This window comes from Scyliorhinus canicula, chromosome 1, assembly GCF_902713615.1.
Source record: "Scyliorhinus canicula chromosome 1, sScyCan1.1, whole genome shotgun sequence".
NCBI classification, from domain to species: Eukaryota; Metazoa; Chordata; class Chondrichthyes; order Carcharhiniformes; family Scyliorhinidae; genus Scyliorhinus; species Scyliorhinus canicula.
The window spans coordinates 300503633-300524594 of record NC_052146.1 but is presented as its reverse complement, the minus strand read 5'-3'; the positions used below and the strand labels follow the sequence as shown (position 1 = coordinate 300524594).

Genomic DNA, 20962 nt, shown 5'->3' with positions numbered 1-20962 from the left:
TAAAATAGGACTGAGTCAGCACGGCTTCATCAAGGGGAGGTCATGCCTGACAAATCTATTGGACTTCTTTGAGGAGATAACAAGGGAGTTAGACTAAGGAGAACCAGTGGATATAACCTATTTGGAGTTCCAAAAGGCCTTTGACAAGGTGCCATACAAGAAGCTGCTAAATAAGATATGGTGTTAGGGGCAAGGTACTGGCATGGATGGAGGATTGGCTGACTGGCAGAAAGCAGAGAGTGGGAATAGAGGGATGTTTTTCAGGATGGCAGCCGTTGGTTAGTGGTGTGCCTCCGGGATCGCTAATGGGACCACAGCTATTCACAATCTACATAAACAATCTGGAAGAAGGAACTGAGGGCATTATTGCCAAGTTTGCAGATAATACAGATATGTAGAGGGACAGGTAGTGTTTGGTAGTTGAGGAGGTGTGGTGGCAGCTGAAGGATTTGAACAGACTACGAGAGGGGCAGCACAGTGGCGCAGTGGGTTAGCATTGCTCCCTCACGGCGCCGAGGACCCGGGTTCAATCCCGCCCCCAGGTCACTGTCCGTGTGGAGTTTACACATTTTCCCCGTGTCTGTATTGGTCTCACACCCACAACCCAAAATGATATGCAGGGTAGGTGGATTGGCCACGCTAAATTGCCCCTTAATTGAAAAAAATAATTGGATACTCTAAATTTTAAAAAAAAGGAAGGCAAATGCAATGCAATGTTATTAGAGGCTGGTTTAGCACAGGGCTAAAGCACTGGCTTTGAAAGCAGACCAAGGCAGGCCAGTAGCACGGTTCACTTCCCATACCAGCCTCCCCGAACAGGCGCCGGAATGTGGCGACTAGGGGCTTTTCACAGTAACTTCATTTGAAGCCTACTTGTGACAATAATTGATTTTAATTTTCATTTCATTTCAACATTCATGTCAAGAGGGCTAGAATACAAGAGCAGGGATGTACTTCTGAGGCTGTATCAGGCTCGGGTCAGACCCCATTTAGAATGTTGTGAGCAGTTTTGGGCCCCGTATCTAAGGAAGGACGTGCTGGCCTTGGAGGGGGTCCAAAGGAGGTTCACAAGAATGATCACTGGAATGAAGAATTTGTCATATGAGAAGCAGCTGAAGAGTCTGTACTCGTTGGAGTTTAGAAGGATGAGGGGGGAATCTCATTGAAACTTACAAACACTGCGAGGCCTGGATAGAGTGGACAGAGATGAGGAGGAATTTCTTCAGCCAGAGGGTGGTGAATCTGTGGAACTCATTGCCGCAGAAGGCTGCGGAGGCCAAGTTACTGAGTGTCTTTCAGACAGAGATAGATAGGTTCCTGATTAATAAGGGGATCAAGGCTTATGTGGAGAAAACTGGGGATGAGAAATATATCAGATACAGTGGCTAAGAAGGTATATGCTATACTTGCTTTTATTAGCCGAGGCATTGAGTTTAAGAGCAGGGAGGTTATGCTGGGATTGTATAAAACGTTGGTTAGGCCACAGCGAGAGTATTGTGGAATCCACATTATAGGAGGGATGTGACAGCATTGGAAAGGGTGCAGAGGGGATTTACCAGGATGTTGCCTGGGCTAGAGAGTTTTAGCTATGAAGAGAGCTTGAATAGACTGGACTTGTTTTCCTTGGAGCAGAGGAGACTGAGGGGAGACATGATTGAGATGTATAAAATAACGAGGGAGATAGATAGAGAAGATAGGAAGAAACCATTCCCCTCGGTGGAGGGATCAATGTCCAGGGGCCATAGATTTATGGTCAGAGGCAGGAGGGTAAGAGGGGATGTGAGTTTGGAACTCACTGTCTGACAGCGTGATGGAAGCAGGGATCTTCAACATTTAAGAAGGTTGTAGATGTGCACTTGCGATGCCAAGGCAGACAAGGCTATTGGCCAAGTGCTGGAAAATGGGATTAGAATGGTTAGGTGGTTGTTTTTGACCGAGGGGTCGAGGGGCCTTTCCTCTGCTGTCGACCTCTATGACAAGTGCTTGTAAAATACCTTTTCCTGCGAGAGTTTGTTTGTAATTTCACAGTCTAGTCATGTGGGCCAATGAGCAACACTCTCACCCCTGAGCCAACAAGTCAGGGAGTTCAGGTCAACCCTGAGAGTTAAGTACAACGTCCAGGCTGATGCTCCTGTGCACTGAGCTTACAACAGGAAAGCTCTTGTTACACAAATGATGCCTTCGACAAAAGCTCCAATCTGTGTTGGAAAGAAAACAACCCGCAGGGAACAGAAGGGGCCTGGTTGGATAGCTTTCAAAGAACTGCCACCAGCACGATGGGCCGAATGGCCTCTGCAACCAGTCCATTTTTCGACATTGGCGAGTTTTCTTTTTAATCGGCTCATCTGGTCTTTCTCATGATCATCTTTGCTACGCCAGCCCTCAGAACACAGCCTCCATAGGATGTGTTGTTGCTGTCACCTTACCGTGGGTGAACAATCCTTGATGCGACCATCAATTCACGCGAGACAGAGAGTTGAAGTGAACAGTGGCTTTAATCAACTAGAACAGTGCCTGCCTGCGACTGCTCTGCACTGAGTGCCGCCTACAGGACAGCTGCTCTATATACCTCCCCTGAGGGGGGCGGAGCCAGGGGCGGAGCGCACAAGGGCACCAACATGATACAATCAGTGTAGTACAGTACAATGGTCCATAGGTGGGGCCCACATGGGCAACAGCGTGGTACAATGCAGTACAGTGCTGAATGGTCACCATAATACGTTCACCACAATCCTCTTGCCTTTTTGTTTCCGTACACAGGGAAGGACCTTTCCGTCTTGATGCAGAACCTGAGTAAAACCGGCTCAACCGAGGAGAGGCACGATGCTCTGATCGGGAAGTACGCTGATCTGGTGAGTGAACGGAATTTTATCTCCGTCTTCTTCTCATCTCTTTGTTGCAACGCAGCTCCAAAATCAGTGACCCCCCCCCCAACTTGGCAATGGTCCCAAATTACCAGTCGTTAACCAGCAAATCTAACTGACAAGTGTTGGTTGGCTGTTCGCTACTTAAGCTACTTCAAGGGCAACCCAGGCCCCATTCTCACCTGATGCCCCCCCCATTCATATGGCCAATTGTGGCAAGGTGACATGATAATGTCAGTGGCCTAATAATCCAGGGGCCCAAGTACTTGGGGACCCGGGCTCGAATCCCACCGTGGCAGCCGGCGGAATTTAAATTCAATTTATAATTTAAAATCTCAAACATTATAAAGCCGGATCTCGGTAATGATAACCGTGAAACTATCATCGATTGTCACAAAAGTCCATCTGGTTCTCTATGTCCTTTAGGGAAGGAAATCTGCTGTCTTTACCGGGTCTGGCCTAACTCCAGACCCACAGCAATGTGGTTGACTCTTATCTGTTCTCAAAGGGATGGGCAGCAATTGTTGACCTTGCCAGTGGTGCCCACATCCCACGAGCGACTTTAAAAAAACAGGAAGGACGGCTGGAGAGTGGGCGGAGAGTGTGGGCTCTGTGTTCCTTACCTTTGAATATTTATAAGGCAGAGCTAGTCAGATTCTTGATTAACAAGGGGGTGAAAGGTTATCGGGGGTGGGCAGGAATGTGGGGTTAAGGTTACAATCAGATCGGCCATGATCTTATTGAATGGCGGAGCAGGGTCGAGGGGCCGAGTGGCCTGCTTCTAATTCGTATGCTTGTATGTTACCTCCTAGTGTTATGGATCAGGGTTTAGAGAACCCCAAAGTGTATCATGGAGTTCACCTGACCCACAACTTTTAATAGAATGTGGTATGGGGAGCACACGGCTCACTCTACAGGTGTGGTACAGCAGAAATGGAAAGTTTTTTTCAAAAGCAAAACAATGTTTATTCTATGAACTCAAGTTAACCTTTCTAAAACAAACAGTGAACATCTAAGCAACCAGTAAATCAAATACATCCCCCAAAGAATACAACACCTTTAAGCCTGTAAGCTGTCCTTTTAACATCCAAAAGACTTAACAAACCTTCAAACAGGAGCACATTAGGTTTACATTCAATACTGAGACCTTTTACAATTCTGGGTTCATCAAACGATCCATAGATAGTCTTTGGATGGCAGAGATCAGCAGTACAGCTCGTTTTTTAACTTCAGATGCAGCTGACTGAAAAACACACACACCCAAGCTTTTTCTCAAACTGAAACTAAAAAGCAGAAGTATAGTTCAGCTCCTCCCACACTCTGACATCACTCCAGTAACATGAGCAGCTCCATTTCTTAAAGGTACATTTCTTAAACACCCATTTCTTAAAGGTACTCGTGCATGACACTAGAACCAACAGTGCTGAGCTCATTTGTAGCCACTCCACCCCAGTCACAGACCTGACTAACCCAATGATGGAAGTTCTTAACTTCCTCCTCTGTGAGGCTCGGTGCACAGTGCTGGGCCAGAACTTATTAAATAATCACAACAACATTTCATTTATAGTATCTTTAAAATGTCCACAGGAGCGTCGCCAAAAACCAAAAATTGTCAGCGAGTAAGGAGATATTATGTAGATGGTGTACCTTCAAAAGATAGATTCTGTGGTGCATCGTAAAGGAGCAAAGTGAGCTGATGAGGTTCAGGGAGGGAAATCTAGAACTTAGGGCCAGGGCAGAGGAAGGCAGGGACACCATTAGTGGAAAGCGTAATATTGGGGATGCTCAGGTGCTCAGGACTGAGAAGCTGAGATCTCTGAGGGTTGTAGGGCTGGAGGAGGTTGCAGAGATGGGGAGGGTTCAAGCACTGGGGGGCTTTGAAACAATATTGGGACTGGAAGCCCACATATGTCAGCGGGCAGGAGGGTGATGGGACAACGCTGTCTATGCAGAGTTTGCATGTTCTCCCCGTGTCTGCGTGGGTTTCCTCCGGGTGCTCCAGTTTCCTCCCATAAGTCCCGAAAGACGTGTTTGTTAGGTGAATTGGACATTCTGAATTCTCCCTCAGTGTACCCGAACAGGCGCCGGAGTGTGGTGACTGGGGGATTTTCACAGTAATGAAGTTTAAATTGGTGTGAGCAAGGCAGCAGAGGTTTTGACTCAGCTTCTGTTTATGCTGAGCAACATGTGTATGTGGGAAAGCAAGTAATAATCTTTATTAGTCACAAGTAGGCTTACATTAAAACTGCAATGAAGTTACTGTGAAAATCCCCTAGTCGCCACATTCCGGCGCCTGTTCGGGTACACTGAGGGAGAATTCAGAATGTCCAATTCACCTAAACAGCACGTCTTTCGGGACTTGTGGGAGGAAATTGGAGCACCCGGAGGAAAACCACGCAGACACGGGGAGAACGTGCAGACTCCGTATAGACAGTGACCCAAGCCGGGAATCGAACCTGGGACCTTGGCACTGCTAACCACTGTGCTATTGTGCCGCCCATTAGGCACTCACCTCAGCATCCAATTTGGGCCAACTTTCAGCTTCAGGCCTGTGTCAGTTCTCCATGGTTTAGAATGAGCGAAAACCCCATCCTAAAGACCCGCTATTGATAGCACGCAATTCTGTACCGCAAAGCCGTTTCCATAGGAACAGATGCCGGGGGGGACTGAGGCTCAGGTACATGGACTATTAAAATCTCATGAACAGGGACAGAAAATAATCCAAATGCGCTATTGGAATGCTGGGGTAGAAATCATACTTCGGCACTCCAAAGCTCTGATTAGACCACACGGTAGCACAGTGGTTAGTACGATTGCTTCACAGCTCCGGGGTCCCTGGTTCGATTCCCGGTTTGGATCGCTGTCTGTGCAGAGTCTATACGTTCTCCCCGTGTGTGCGTGGGTTTCCTCCGGGTGCTCCGGTTTCCTCCCACAGTCCAAAGATGTGTAGGTTAGGTGGATTGGCCATGCAAAATTGCCCTTAGTGTCCAAAATTGCCCTTAGTGTTGGGTGGGGCTACTGGGTTATGGGGATAGGGTAGAGGTGTGGGCTTGGGTAGGGTGCTCTTTCCAAGAGCTGGTGCAGTCTCGATGGGCCGAATGGCCTCCTTCTGCACTGTAAATTCTATGATTCACACCTGTAGTACAGTGAGCATTTTTGAGGACAACAACTTAGCAAGAATCTATTGGCCTTGGAGAGAGTGCAGTTCAGATTTAACAATCTGATCCCTGGAAGCCAAGGGCTAATTTATGAGGAGAGATTACACACAAGGATAGTAGATATGGACAAAGAGCAGGAGTAGACCATCCAGCCTCTCGAGACTGCTCCTCCCTTTAATAAGATCATGTTAATAACCTCCAATCTGCAACTCACCTTCTCCAGGTAACCTATCACCCCCCCTGTTGACCAAGAATCTATCCACCTCTGCCTTAAAAAATATTCAAAGACTCGCCTTCCAGCCCCTTTTAAGGAAGAGAGTTCCAGAGACTCATCTCCGTCTTGAATGGGCAACCCTTTATTTTGAAACAGTGATTCTGAGTTCTGGATTCTCCCACAAGAGGAAACATCCTCTCCACACCCACCCTGTCAACACCCGTCAGGATCCGACACGTTTCAATCAACTATTCACTGCAACCTAGGAAGTCAAGAGGTATTAAGGGAAACGGATTGGGTAGATAGAGAGAAAATATTTAAGCTGGCTGGAGAGTCTAGGGTCAGGGGGCAGAGTCTGAAAATCAGAAATCAAAACTTTCAAGCGTGAAAGTAGGAAAAATGTCGACATACAAAGGGCGGCGCAAGTTCAGAACTCCGTTCTGCAAAGGGTTATTGCGTCAGCCATGATCTTTCTGAATGGCAGAACAGGCTGGAGGGGCTGAATGGCCTCCTCCTGTCCCTAACTGCGAGGGAGCAAAACAGATGCATTCATCACTCCAATGTCTGCCGCCTCTTTGCCACTTGGACCCAAACTCCCCCCCCCCCCCCCCCCCCCCCAGTCCCCAAGATGGTGCTGCTGTTCCAGGATGTTGCTGTCCCTTCATGTGCCCGCTCTGACTGCATTGACCACATCAGACGTTGTCTGGGGGGGGGGGGTTAAATATTGGTCAGAAAGCTGGGACGGGCTCCTGCTCTTCTTCATGGCTCCTTTCACGTCCACCGGTGGGGCCTCAGGTTTGACAGCTCGCCCGAAAGAAACAGCACCTCCGGCAGTGCAGCACTCCCTCGGTACTGCACTGGAGGTTCAGGTTAAGTGCTCGAGCGTGTGGAGGGTGCCATCTTTGTGCCACCGAAACAAAAGCGTCCCGACTGAGCCAGAGCTGATACACAAGCGAGCCGGAATAACCGGAAACATGAATTATTAAAGGGGGGGGGGGGGGTGACAATAATTACAAAAAACAGATAACCACTTGCCAACAAAGTTCAGGGTTATGTAAGTGACCTTCGCCCTGTCGGCCCAGCCCTGGCGACAGGCTATCTGGTTTCCTCAGCGTGCTGTGCGACACACTGCCAGGGTGCTGTGGTGTCCAACACAACCCCAGGCCACGAAATAGAGAGAGAGGCGGGTTGGGGTTTGCTGGGGGGTGAAGGATTTGCACTCCCCTTCTCAAAAACACCCACCCGCAGGCCGGGCTGGGAATTTAGTGTGTGTGGTGATGAATGTAGGAGGAAATGCTCTCCACCTCTTTTCACTGCCTGCTTGGTCCCATCTGAACCCCAACCAAGAGGTTGCGCCTGATGCCGAAACGCGTGCTCGTGGGCGGGTCAGGGTAGATTCCAAATGGCTCTTTTCTGTGGGTCAGCAGAGTTGGCTCGAGGGGCTAAATGGCCAACTCCCGCTCTTAACCTCGCTGTGAGGGGCGAAATGAATTACTTGTCTTTCATGTTCCTCTGAGGATGTAAGTAGTCCTGTTTGTGATGAGTTGCCAAGGGACACAGGCGATGTTGCTGGATGAATAAGCCAGCAGCCTAGCTTAATGCTCGATGGGCATGAGTTCAACGTCGCAGCAATCAGGGCAATTGAGAATCCAGTAATCAGGAACTCGGGAACACAAATTCTTACTCATGATGATCAGAGGGAGAAATCTGCCACCCTTCTCCAGTCTGGCCTGGCCTACATTTGACTCCAGACACACAGTAATGAGGGAAACCCTTAGCAACCCACTCAGTTGCTCTCCACAGCAATCGGGGATGGAGAATAAGTGGTGGCCTCATCAGCAACACGCACCTCCCACGAACGAATAAATAGGAACATAGAGAATAGGGGCAGGAGGAGGCCATTCGGCCCTTCAAGCCTGTTCCGCTATTCATTATGACCATGGCTGATCATCCAACTCAATAGCCTGATCCCGCTTTCCCCCCATATCCTTTGATTCCCTTCACCCCCAAACAAAAGGCCTGTGGCAACTTCTTATGCTCCTAATGCCTACTCAACTCCTTAAGTTCTTACGCATCTCTCCTCATTGCAAAGAGCCTAATTCCATTGGAGAGATGGCTGCTTATTTGGTTTATGAGCGAGTTGGGTTCTGAAGCCTCTTTTGTGATGTTGAGGAGATCAAATTACTGAAATCCAACACATCTCAGCAACTGAATATAAAACAAATCATTCTCAAAATAAAAAGCTTTATCATTTGGATTGGAACAACTGTGGCTTTTTTTGTTGTAAAATAATTTGTTTGCACGGTGGGTAGCATCAAGGATTTCCGAACAGTTTTGGTAACCACATATCTATCCATCAAGCCTGCAGTGACACTGGGGTGGCCACTGCTAAAGCTCGCCACCTTCAGGGATGTGGCAGTACTGCAACTGCTTAATGTCGGCAACTTACCTTCCCACAGGATTGCTCAAACGGAGGATATTCTAGGTACGGGGGAACAAAATAAAAGTGAACGCGGAGAGATAAGGCATTGTACCAAGGCCCTGGCTGGTCTCTCAGGCGCACATAAAAATCCCATCGTACCACCTTGAAGATGGGTAGGGGGGGGGGGGGTTTGCCCCCGGGTGCCCTGGCCAACATTCCTCCCTCGGTCAACATCGCGAAGAAAACCTGGTCATTATCACATTGCGTTTTGAAGGAGCTAGCTGTGCGCAAATTGGCTGCTTGTTCCTCAGATTCCAACAGCGACAACACGTCAACGTTAAACCATTGGCTGCAAAGCACGTTAGGATGCCCTGGCTGTAATGATATGTATATAGTCAGGTTAGTGAAGGGTTAATTATTACATCTCTGTGTAATTCAAACACCAGAGGGTGCCACCACCTCTGGGTATATACTTCAGACCTCAGGGAATGCTGGGTAGTTAGTGAAGGAGAAAGTATAAGAACAGCACGAGGAGAAGATTAGATTAGAGAGAGTTGACACGAGGTTAGATCATAGTATAGTTACTGAGTATTTAGATTATTGAGTACTGCTAGACAGATTCAATATTACATTATTATTAGCTGTAGCTCAGTAGAGTGTGCAAACTTCATTTAATTAATAGTTTTACTACAAATTAGTTTTGTTTCAATCTAATGATTGGTGGATTCTTTGTCAACAACACATTGGATCATTCTGGAAGAAAAGACAAAGAACACAACATATTACCACCGAGGGGAATATAACACTGGGTGGCTGTGGAAGGTGCTATACATAAACGCGAGTTCTTTCTTTCATGGGATTTTTAAAACAATTCCGTTTTACAATGACGTCTCTTTTAAATGTGACCGAATAGATTCACATTGTGATTTTGTTTTGGGGTGTTTATGGGAAGAGGGCGATGGATGGTTGGCATTGTGCTACAGAGGGAGGTAATCATAGGTATTTTCCTGGAATTCCCTGGTGATCCGAGCATTCCCTATTGTTTTCTGATACCTAGTCCTGAGTGTTCCTCAGCCATCGCTGGCATTTCCCTGTGTCCCCCCCAGGACCACCAGCATTCCCCGGTGATCCCCAGGATTTCCAAGTGATCTCCGGCATTTCCGGTCATCCTTGGCATTCCTCGGCCTGCCACAGCATTCGCCAGTGACCTTCAATGTTCACTCGTGCTCCCTAGTGACCCCGGGAATTCGCCAGCATTCACAAGAATCCGCTGCCTGGAATTTCCCGGCCTTCTCCCAACTTCCCGGGTGATCCCCAGTTTTTCCAGTGATCCCAGGCGGTCTCCAGCTTTTCCCAGCCACCCCTGTGATTCGCAACATTCCCCATCAATCACTGGCGTTTCCACAAAACCCCTGGAGTTCCGAGGTGGCGCTGACATTCCCCGGTGCTCCCCAACATTTTATGGGGATCCTCGCTGTTGCCCAATGATCCGCAGCATTCCCGGCGATCCCAAGTTTTCCCCAGTAATCCCCAGCATTCCACAGTCACCCCATCATTCCCCAGTAATCCCCGGCATTCCACAGTCGCCCCAGCATTCCCCAGTAATCCCTGATGTTCGTTGCCGTTTGCCTGTGATCCCCAGCGTTCTCCGGTATTGACTGCGGGTTCTGTGACTGCAGCTGGAAGAGCACCGGGGAGAGCAGAAACAGAGGAAGATTCTGCAGAGGAAACTGACTCAGCTCGGCAAAGAGAAGGACCATCTGCAGACTGAGCACAGCCGGGCCGTTCTGGCTCGCAGTAAGCTCGAGAGCTTATGTCGAGAGCTCCAGAGACACAACAAGACGCTCAAGGTTAGTGGCGCTGGGGCCGTGATCCCAGGATTAAACGGACCGTGTCAAAACGAATTGTAAACAAATTAAATGGTGGCTTTGCAAAACGCACGCAAACCAACGTATATCTCACTTGAGCCACTTGGTCTGCTGAATAGAAGAAAAGGATGGAGTGGCTAATTCTTTCCAATGAGGGTAAAGCCATTTAATGACATCTCAGATCCAGATCACGCATGTGGCAGTGTGATAAGGCCATAAGGCCAGAAGACATAGGAGCAGAATTAGGCCACTCGGCCCATCGAGTCTGCTCCGCCATTCAATCATGGCTGATATTTTCTCATCCCCATTCTCCTGCCTTCTCCCCATAACCCCTAATCCCCTTATTAATCAAGAACCTATCTATCTCTGTCTTAAAGACACTCAGTGATTTGGCCTCCGCAGCCTTCGGCGGTAAAGCGTTCCACAGATTCACCACCCTCTGGCTGAAGAAATTCCTCCTCATCTCTGTTTTAAAGGATTGTCCCTTTAGTCTGAGGCTGTGCTCTCTGCTTCTAGTTTCCCCAACAAGTGGAAACAACATCTCCACCCACTCTATCCAGGCCTCGCAACATCTTATAAGTTTCAATAAGATAATAATAATCTTTATTGTCACAAGTAGGCTCACATTAACACTGCAATGAAGTAACTGTGAAAATCCCCTAGTCGCCACATTCACGCGCCTGTTCGGGTAACAGAGGGAGAATTCAGAATGCCCAATTCACCCAACACGTCTTTCGGGACTTGTGGGAGGAAACCGGAGCACCCGGAGGAAACCCACGCAAGCACGGGGAGAACGTGCAGTCTCCACACAGACAGTGGCGCAAGCCGGGAATCGAACTAGGACTCTGGCACTGTGAAGCCATAGTGCTAACCACTATGCTACTGAGCAGCCTGACCGCCCCCCGCCCCCATCCTTCTAAACTCCAATGGATACAGACTCACCATCCTCAACCGTTCCTCATACGACAAGCTCTTCATTCCAGGGATCATTCTTGCGATGAATGATGCAGGTGAGAGATTGGATCATATAGTGACATAGTGGATCAAAGTGTGACAGAGTGGATCACTCAGTGACAGTATGAGTCAAGCAGTGACAGAGTAGATAATACAGATGAGAGAGTGGATCACACCATGTGAGGGTGGACGATACAGGCGAGAGAGGATCATACAGGTGGCAGAGTGGATCACACAGTATCAGAGCAGATCATACAGGGGAGACTGAATCATACAGATGAGAGTGGATCGTACAAGTAAGACAATAGATCACACAGGCACAAGGGTTGTCCTCATAGTGGGAGTGTGGATCACGCCAATGAGAAGATGGATCATTCAGGTGGGACAGTTGCTTCCATAGTGAGAGAGTGGATCACATAGGTGAGAAAGGGGATCAAGTGGGGAAGTAAGTGGATCACATAGAGACTGAGTGAGTCACATTTGGCAAAGTGGATCACAGTGGCAAGGGAGTATTGTACAGGTGAGAGACTGAATCGTGACGAGAGTGGATCACACCTTGACAGCATGGGCCATACAGGAGAGGGATTGGATCACACTGTGGTATAGTTGGTCACATAGATAAGGGAGTGGATCACACAAATGTGGGGGAACCACATTGGTGAAGGAGTGGACCATACAGGTGAGCAACTGGGCCACATAGTGACAGAGTGAATCATACAGGTGAAAGAGAGCAGGTCATACATGTGAGCAAGTGGATTATACACATGAGAGAGTGGATTGCACGGTGGCAGAGTGGATCACATAGTAACACGGTGGGTCACACAGGTGACAGAGTGGATCATATAGTTGAACAAGTGAATTGTACAAACAAGAGAGTGGATCACACCATGAAAGAGTGGATCATACAGGTGGGAGAGTGGACTATATGGGTGAGTGAGTAGGTCATACAGGTGAGAGAACGGGTCACACAGTGAGTGAGTGGATTATGCATGCGAGAGAGTGGATCACGCAGTGACAGAGTGGATTGCAGAGTAACATGGGGGGTTATACAGGCGTGAGAGTGGATCACACAGTGACAGAGTGGATCACGCAGTGACAGAGTGGATTGCAGAGTAACATGGGGGGTTATACAGGCGTGAGAGTGGATCACGCAGTGACAGAGTGGATTGCAGAGTAACATGGTGGATTATACAGGCGTGAGAGTGGATCACGCAGTGACAGAGTGGATCACGCAGTGACAGAGTGGATTGCAGAGTAACATGGTGGGTTACCAGGCGTGAGAGTGGATCACGCAGTGACAGAGCGGATTGCAGAGTAACATGGTGGGTTATACAGGCGTGAGAGTGGATCACGCAGTGACAGAGTGGATCACGCAGTGACAGAGTGGATCACGCAGTGACAGAGTGGATTGCAGAGTAACATGGTGGGTTACCAGGCGTGAGAGTGGATCACGCAGTGACAGAGTGGATTGCAGAGTAACATGGTGGGTTACACAGGTGACAGAGTGGATCACGCAGTGACAGAGTGGATTGCAGAGTAACATGGTGGGTTACCAGGCGTGAGAGTGGATCACGCAGTGACAGAGTGGATTGCAGAGTAACATGGTGGGTTACACAGGTGACAGAGTGGATCACGCAGTGACAGAGTGGATCACGCAGTGACAGAGTGGATTTCAGAGTAACATGGTGGGTTACACAGGTGACAGAGTGGATCACGCATTGACAGAGTGGATTGCAGAGTGACATGGTGGGTTACACAGGTGACAGAGTGGATCACGCAGTGACAGAGTGGATTGCAGAGTGACATGGTGGGTTACACAGGCGTGACAGAGTGGACCACGCAGTGACAGAGTGGATCATACAGGTGAGAGGGCGGATCATGCAGGCAAAATAATGGATCACACTGCGAGTTGGTGGATCATACAGTCGAGTGAGTGGACCATGCATTGAGAGTAGATCGTACTGATGAGCGAGTGGATTCCACAGGTGGGAGAGTGGATCACGCAGGGTATGAGACGTGCTTTCCATTCTGCCTCTCCTTGCCTTTGATGTGATCCATGTTTTATTCCCGGAGCAGGAGGAGAGTTTGCAGCGAGCGAGAGTGGAGGAGGAGAAACGCAAAGATGTGACCAAACATTTTCAGGACACCTTGATGGACATCCAGTCCCAGATAGACCAGCACAGCCAGCGCAACTTCAAACTGTGCGAGGAAAACACCGAGCTCGGCAACAAACTGAAAAGCATCATTGAGCAGTATGATTCGAGAGAGGAGGTAACACAGCTTATAGCTTATAGAGAAATACAGCACAGAACAGGCCCTTCGGCCCACGATGTTGCGCCAAACTTTTGTCCTAGGTTAATCATAGAATTTTGGACAATTTTTCATGGCCAATCCACCCAACCTGCACATCTTTGGACAGCCGGGCAGGAAAGCTGACCTCCCCCCCCCCCCCCCCCCCCCCCCACCCCTCAACCCAGGCAGTCTATAAGCTCACCCAGCAACCAGGGTTATCATCACGGGTTAGATATATTCCTGGAGTTACACCCCAGGACGAAATAACAAAAAGGAAATTAATAAAATCATTATCATAGAATCATATGAAATCTCTACAGTGGGAAGGAGGCCATTCGGCCCATCGAGCCTGCAATAACCCCCCCCCCCCCCGAAGGAGTGCCGCAACCAAGCCCACTCCCCCTGTAACCTTTTTCTTTGGACATGAAGGGGAGGGCAATTTAGCATGGCCAATCCACCTAACCTGCACATCGTTGGACTGTGGGAGGAAACCGGAGCACCCGGAGGAAACCCATGCAGACACGGGGAGAAAGTGCAAACTCCACACAAAATTAGCCGAGGCCGGAATTGAATCATGGTCCCTGGCATTATGAGACAGCAATGCTAACCACATATTGTTTTAAATTCTCCTCTGAGTTTTCTCCTGGGCATTGCTGATTGCCATGTCCAGGGGTTCAACCTTATTCCCTCAAGTCTGAGGTTACAGCAGAGACCAGGAATGCCATGTGGAACTTCTCCCGTACTGCAAGCAGGCTTGGGAGCATGCTTCTTTTTATTCATTGGTGAGTGTGGTAAACCACTGTTGCACCTATATTAGGTGATGTATGGTAGGACCTGTACTACAGGTACGACGGTAGTCCCTGCCTGCTGGCTCCGCCCAGTAGGCGGAGTATAAATATGTGTGTCCTCCATGCAGCAGCTATTTCACCAGCTGCTGTGCGGAGGACACACATCTTAGAGCAATAACGCCTCAGTTGTATCCAACTCTCGTCTTTGTGCAATTGATCGTGCATCAATTTATTGCTCTAAGATTTTCAGAAGATGGACCTCCATATTAAGCCGGATCGCCCGCAGCTGGATCCGCCATCAAGCAACGCCAAAAAGGACTTTCAGCGCTGGCTAGCTTGTTTCGAGGCATACATCAACTCGGTGCCAAGCCCTGTTCTGGAGGCTCAGAAAATACAGATACTGGACTCGAGGTTGAGCTCCAATATCTTTCCGCTGATCCAGGATGCGCCAAGCTACGCCGAAGCCATGACGCTACTTAAAGAAAATTACGCCCAGAAGACGAACACGCTCTTCGCCAGGCATGTACTCGCCTCTCGCTCTCAACTCCCTGGTGAGTCCATAGACGACTTCTGGCGGGCCCTAATCCCACTAGTCCGGGACTGTGACTGTCAGGCCATTACGGCCACTGAACATTCAAACCTCCTTCTGCGGGACGCTTTTGTTACGGGGATTGGGTCGGACCTCATACGCCAGCAAATGTTAGAAGGGGCCACGCTCGACCTAAAAGAGACAAAGAAGTAGCGCTCTCTATGATGGTCGCCTCGCGCAACATTCAGGCCGATACCCCCAGCCGGGCAACCCACCCCTCCTACCCCACAGACGGCCGCCCAGCGGTGGCCTCACCCAGCCAATACGCCTGCGCCACGCGCCAGCCAGCGAACCCCGGGGGTCCCTGATGTTACTTTTGCAGCCAGCAGAAACACCCCTGCCAACGCTGCCCGGCCCACTCAGCCCTTTGTAAGGCTTGCGGTAAGAAGGGGCACTTCGCCGCGGTGTGCCAAGCCCACGCAGTGACCGCTATCGCTCCCACCCCCCTCGCTTACGAACAATGGGCACCGCCATCTTCACCTCCCCGGACCATGTGCGGCCAGTGGGCGCCGCCATCTTCTCCCCCTCAGACCAAGCGCGGCCAGTGGGAACATCTTCCCCTTCGCGTGACACTTGCGACCCATGGGTGCCGCCACCTTTCTCAACCCCCGCCATGTGTGGCCCATGGGCGCCGCCATTTTGTCCTCCCCAAGACTTTCAGGCGCCGCCATCTTGTCTCCCCCACGGCACATGGGCACCACCAGCGTTCCATGACCTGTGCCCCCCGGGCACCCCATCATCCGGCACCAGCGATGACCAACCACGACTCGCCTCAGTGACCATCGACCAGTCCGCACAACCTGGCCACCGCATTAACCAGCATTAAGATCGTCGGACACGTGACCTCTTGCCTGCTGGACTCCGGGAGCACCGAAAGCTTCATCTACCCAGATACGGTAAGGTGCTGCTCCCTCGCGGTACACCCCGCCAACCAATGAATCTCCCTGACCTCCGGATCCCATTCCGTTGTGATCCGTGGGTACTGTACGGTCATACTCACGATCCAGGGCGTAGAATTCAGCGGCTTCCGTCTCTACGTTCTCCCTAATCTCTGCGCTGCCCTACTACTCGACCTGGACTTCCAGTGTAACCTCCGGAGCCGAACCCTGAAATTCGGCGGGCCCCTACCACCCCTTACTGTGTGCGGCCTCGCGACCCTAAAGGTCAATCCACCTTCCCTCTTCGCAAATCTAACCCCGAATTGCAAACCCGTCGCCACCAGGAGCAGACGGTACAGCACCCAGGACAGGACCTTCATCAGGTCCGAGGTACAGCGGCTGATTCGGGAAGGCATCATCGAGGCCAGCAACAGCCCCTGGAGAGCCCAAGTGGTAGTAGTTAAAACTGGGGAGAAACATAGAATGGTCGTGGACTACAGCCGGACCATCAATCGGTACACGCAGCTCGACGCGTACCCCCTCCCACGCATATCTGATATGGTCAATCAGATTGCACAGTACCGGGTCTTCTCAATGGTAGACCTCAAATCCGACTACCACCAGCTCCCCATCCGTAAAGCGGACTGTCCATACACTGCCTTCGAGGCAGACGGTCGCCTCTATCACTTCCTCAGGGTTCCCTTTGGCGTCACCAACGGGGTATCGGTCTTCCAAAGGGAGATGGACCGAATGGTCGACCGGTACGGGCTGCGGGCCACATTCCCGTACCTAGACAACGTCACCATCTGCGGCCAGATCAGCAGGACCACGATGCCAACCTTGCCAAATTTCTCCACACCGCCACTCTCCTAAACCTCACCTACAACAAGGAGAAGTGCGTGTTAGTACGAACCGCTGAGCCATCCTCGGCTATGTGTTCCAGAACGGAGTTCTGGGGCCCGATCCCGACCGCATGCGCCCCCTCATGGAGCTCCCCCTCCCCCACTGCCCCAAGGCCCTCAGACGTTGCCTGGGGTTCTTTTCACACTACGCCCAGTGGGTCCCAAACTATGCAGACAAGCCCGCCCACTCATACAGTCCACCCATTTTCCCCTGACGGCCGAGGCTCAACAGGCCTTCGACCGTATCAGAGCAGACATAGCCAAGGCCGGGATGCACGCAGTAGACGAGACGCTGCCCTTTCAAGTGGAATGCGACGCATCAGACGTCGCACTTGCTGCCACCCTCATTCCGGCAGGAAGACCCTTGGCATTCTTTTCCCGCACCCTTCATGCCTCAGAAATTCGGCCCTCATCCGTCGAAAAAGAGGCCCAAGCTATCGTTGAAGCTGTGCAGCATTGGAGGCATTACCTGGCCGGCAGGAGATTCACTCTCCTCACTGACCAATGGTCGGTAGCCTTCATGTTCAACAACACGCAGCGGGGCAAGATCAAGAATGATAAGATCTTGAGGTGGAGGATCGAGCTATACAAGATTTTGTATCGCCCCGGCAAGCTCAACGAGCCCCCAGACGGCCTCTCCCGAGGTACATGTGCCAGCGCACAGGTGGACCGACTCCGGACCCGGCACGACAGCCTTTGTCACCCGGGAGTCACACGGTTGTACCATTTCATAAAGGCCCGCAATCTGCCCTACTCCATCGAGGAAGTACAGACAGTCACCAGAGACTGCCAGGTCTGTGTGGAGTGCAAACTGCACTTCTACCAGCCGGACCGTGCGCACCTGGTGAAGGCCTCCCACCCCTTTGAACACCTCAGCATGGATTTCAAAGGGCCCCTCCCCTCCACCGACCGCAACACGTATATTCTCAGTGTGGTCGATGAGTACTCCAGGTTCCCCTTCTCCATCCCATGCCCCGATATGACGTCTGCCACCATCACCAAGGCCCTCAACACAATCTTCGCTCTGTTCGGTTTCCCCTCCTACATCCACAGTGACAGGGGACCCTCGTTCATGAGTGATGAGCTGCGTCAGTTCCTGCTCAGCAGGGGTATCGTCTCCAGCAGGACGACAAGCTGTAACCCCCGGGGAAACGGACAGGTTGAGAGGGAGAACGGGACGGTTTGGAGGGCCGTCCAACTGGCCCTACGGTCCAGGAACCTCCCGGCCTCCTGCTGGCAGGAGGTCCTCTCTGATGCACTGCACTCCATTCGGTCACTACTGTGCACCGCCACTAACAACACACCCCATGAACGTCTGTTTGCCTTCCCCAGGAAGTCCACATCCGGGGTGTCGCTCCCCACTTGACTCGCAACTCCAGGACCCGTCCTTCTCCATAGGCACATCCGACTCCACAAGGTGGACCCGTTGATGGAGAGGGTGCAGTTGCTCCATGCGACCCCCAGTATGCCTACGTGGCGTACCCCGACAGCCACTAGGATACTGTCTCCCTCAGGGACCTGGCACCAGCAGGTTCCCCACACACACACCCCTCTGGCCCGGCGCCACCCTCCCCTCCCCCGGTGCTACCAGCAGAAACCCCCCCCCCCCCCCCCCCCCCAGGACCATCCGTCCTCCCCCTGCCCATACCCGAGGATGAAGAGGATTTCGGCACGCTCCCGGAGTCACTGAAGACCAGACCAGCATCGGCATTGGCGCCACCACTACGTCGACCCCAGCGGCACATCAAGGCCCCGGACCGGTTAAATCTCTAACCGGTCCACTGGACTTCAAACGACACTTTTTTTTTTCTCACAAAAATTGTATATGTAAAATTCAATTGTTGTATATAATTCTCCACCACCCATGCCGGACTCATTTTTAACAGGGGGTGAATGTGGTAAACCACTGTTGCACCTATATTAGGTGATGTATGGGTAGGACCTGTACTACAGGTACAACGGTAGTCCCTGCCTGCTGGCTCCGCCCAGTAGGCAGAGTATAAATATGTGTGTCCTCTGTGCAGCAGCCATTTCGCCAACTGCTGTGGGCGGCCACACATCTTCGAGCAATAAAGCCTCAGTTGTATCCAAATCTCGTCTTTGTGCAATTGATCGTGCATCAATGAGATCCCTGTGTCACTGGCACTGTCCTGTATTTATTGTCCATCCCGAGTTATCGTAGAGAAGGTTTCCTCTGATTGAAGGCCGGACTTCATTGGCAGTCAGTAGAATTTCATAGGAAAGGGTTTGGACATTCACACACAGGTAAACCCAACGGAACTTCATCGCCAAATCCGGTCGGTTGCCAGTAATTCTGCTAGATTCCCAGCAATTGATGTTCTAATGAAATTTTAAAAAGGGAAAATGCTGAATGAACTCAGCAGGTCTGGCAGCACTTTAGAAAAAGAGGTAGCAAATTTAAAACAGATTTAAAACTACTTCTCCCCAAGGGCTGTGAATCTGTGGAATTCGCTACCCCAGAGTGCGGTGGATGATGGGACAGTGCATAAGAGGCAGTTCAAAGAAGGTTCACTAGATTGATTCTAGGGATGAGGGACTTGTCTTATAGAACACAGAACATACAGTGTAGAAGGAGGCCATTCGGCCCATCGAGTCTGCACCGACCCACTTAAGCCCTCACTTCCACCCTATCCCCGTAACCCAATAACCCCTCATAACCCTTTTGGACACTAAAGGTAATTGATCATGGTCAATCCACCTTACCTGCACATCTTTGGACTGTGGGAGGAAATCGGAGCACCCGGATGAAACCCACGCAGTCACGGGGAGAACGTGCAGACTCCGCACAGACAGTGACCCAGCAGGGAATCGAACCTAGCGCTGTGAAGCCACAGTCCTACACTGTGCGACCGTGCTGCCCAAAGTTGACCAGGGCAGAGAGGCAACAGATTCTTTTCTTTTTAGATTTAGAGTACCCAATTATTTCTTCCAATTAAGGGGCAATTTAGCATGGCCAATCCACCTACCCTGCACATCTTTTTGGGTTCTGGGGGTGAAACCCATGCAGACACGGGAAGAATGTGCAAATTCCACATGGACAGCGACCATTGAAGCCACTGTTAAGTCCAAAAGGCAGTGAGGTGCCTAATCGGGAGATTAGGGATGGGATTCTCTGTCTCCCAGACCCGTGTTTCTAATCGGGAGATTAGGGATGGGATTCTCTGTCTCCCAGACCCGTGTTTCTAATCGGGAGATAAGAGATGGGATTCTCTGTCTCCCAGCCCCGTGTTTCTAATCGGGAGATTAGGGATGGGATTCTCTGTCTCCCAGCCCCGTGTTTCTAATCGGGAGATTAGGGATGGGATTCTCTGTCTCCCAGCCCCGTGTTTCTAATCGGGAGATTAGGGGCTGGATTCTCTGTCTCCCAGCCCCGTGTTTTTAATCGGGAGATTAGGGATGGGATTCTCTGTCTCCCAGCCCCGTGTTTCTAATCGGGAGATTAGGGATGGGATTCTCTGTCTCCCAGCCCCGTGTTTCTAATCGGGAGATTAGGGGCTGGATTCTCTGTCTCCCAGCTCCGTGTTTCTAATCGGGAGATTAGGGGCTGGATTCTCTGTCTCCCAGCCCCGTGTTTCTAATCGGGAGATTAGGGATGGGATTCTCTGTCTCCCAGTTCCGTGTTTCTAATCGGGAGATTAGGGATGGGATTCTCTGTCTCCCGCTCCGTGTTTCTAATCGGGAGATTAGGGATGGGATTCTCTGTCTCCCAGCCCCGTGTTTCTAATAGGGAGATTAGGGGCTGGATTCTCTGCTCTCCCAGCCGCAAGTTTCTAATCGAGAGATTAGGGATGGGATTCTCTGTCTCCCAGCTCCGTGTTTCTAATCGGGAGATTAGGGGCGGAATTCTCTGTCTCCCAGCCCCGTGTTTCTAATCGGGAGATTAGGGATGGGATTCTCTGTCTCCCAGCCCCGTGTTTCTAATCGGGAGATTAGGGATGGGATTCTCTGTCTCCCAGCCCCGTGTTTCTAATCGGGAGATTAGGGGCTGGATTCTCTGTCTCCCAGCTCCGTG

At 50.7% G+C, this 20962-nt stretch overlaps 1 protein-coding gene across 2 annotated transcripts in view; it reads left to right on the top strand.

Moving 5' to 3' along the window:
• Nucleotides 1–20962, top strand: part of txlnba (taxilin beta a) — a 74976-nt gene that overhangs the window by 38497 nt on the left and 15517 nt on the right. For both annotated transcript variants that reach the window (XM_038816516.1, XM_038816524.1), the window contains exons 3-5: nt 2761–2852; nt 10338–10508; nt 13557–13751. In XM_038816516.1, coding sequence (XP_038672444.1) covers nt 2761–2852; nt 10338–10508; nt 13557–13751 — 458 coding nt within the window. The remainder of the gene's footprint in view (nt 1–2760; nt 2853–10337; nt 10509–13556; nt 13752–20962) is intronic.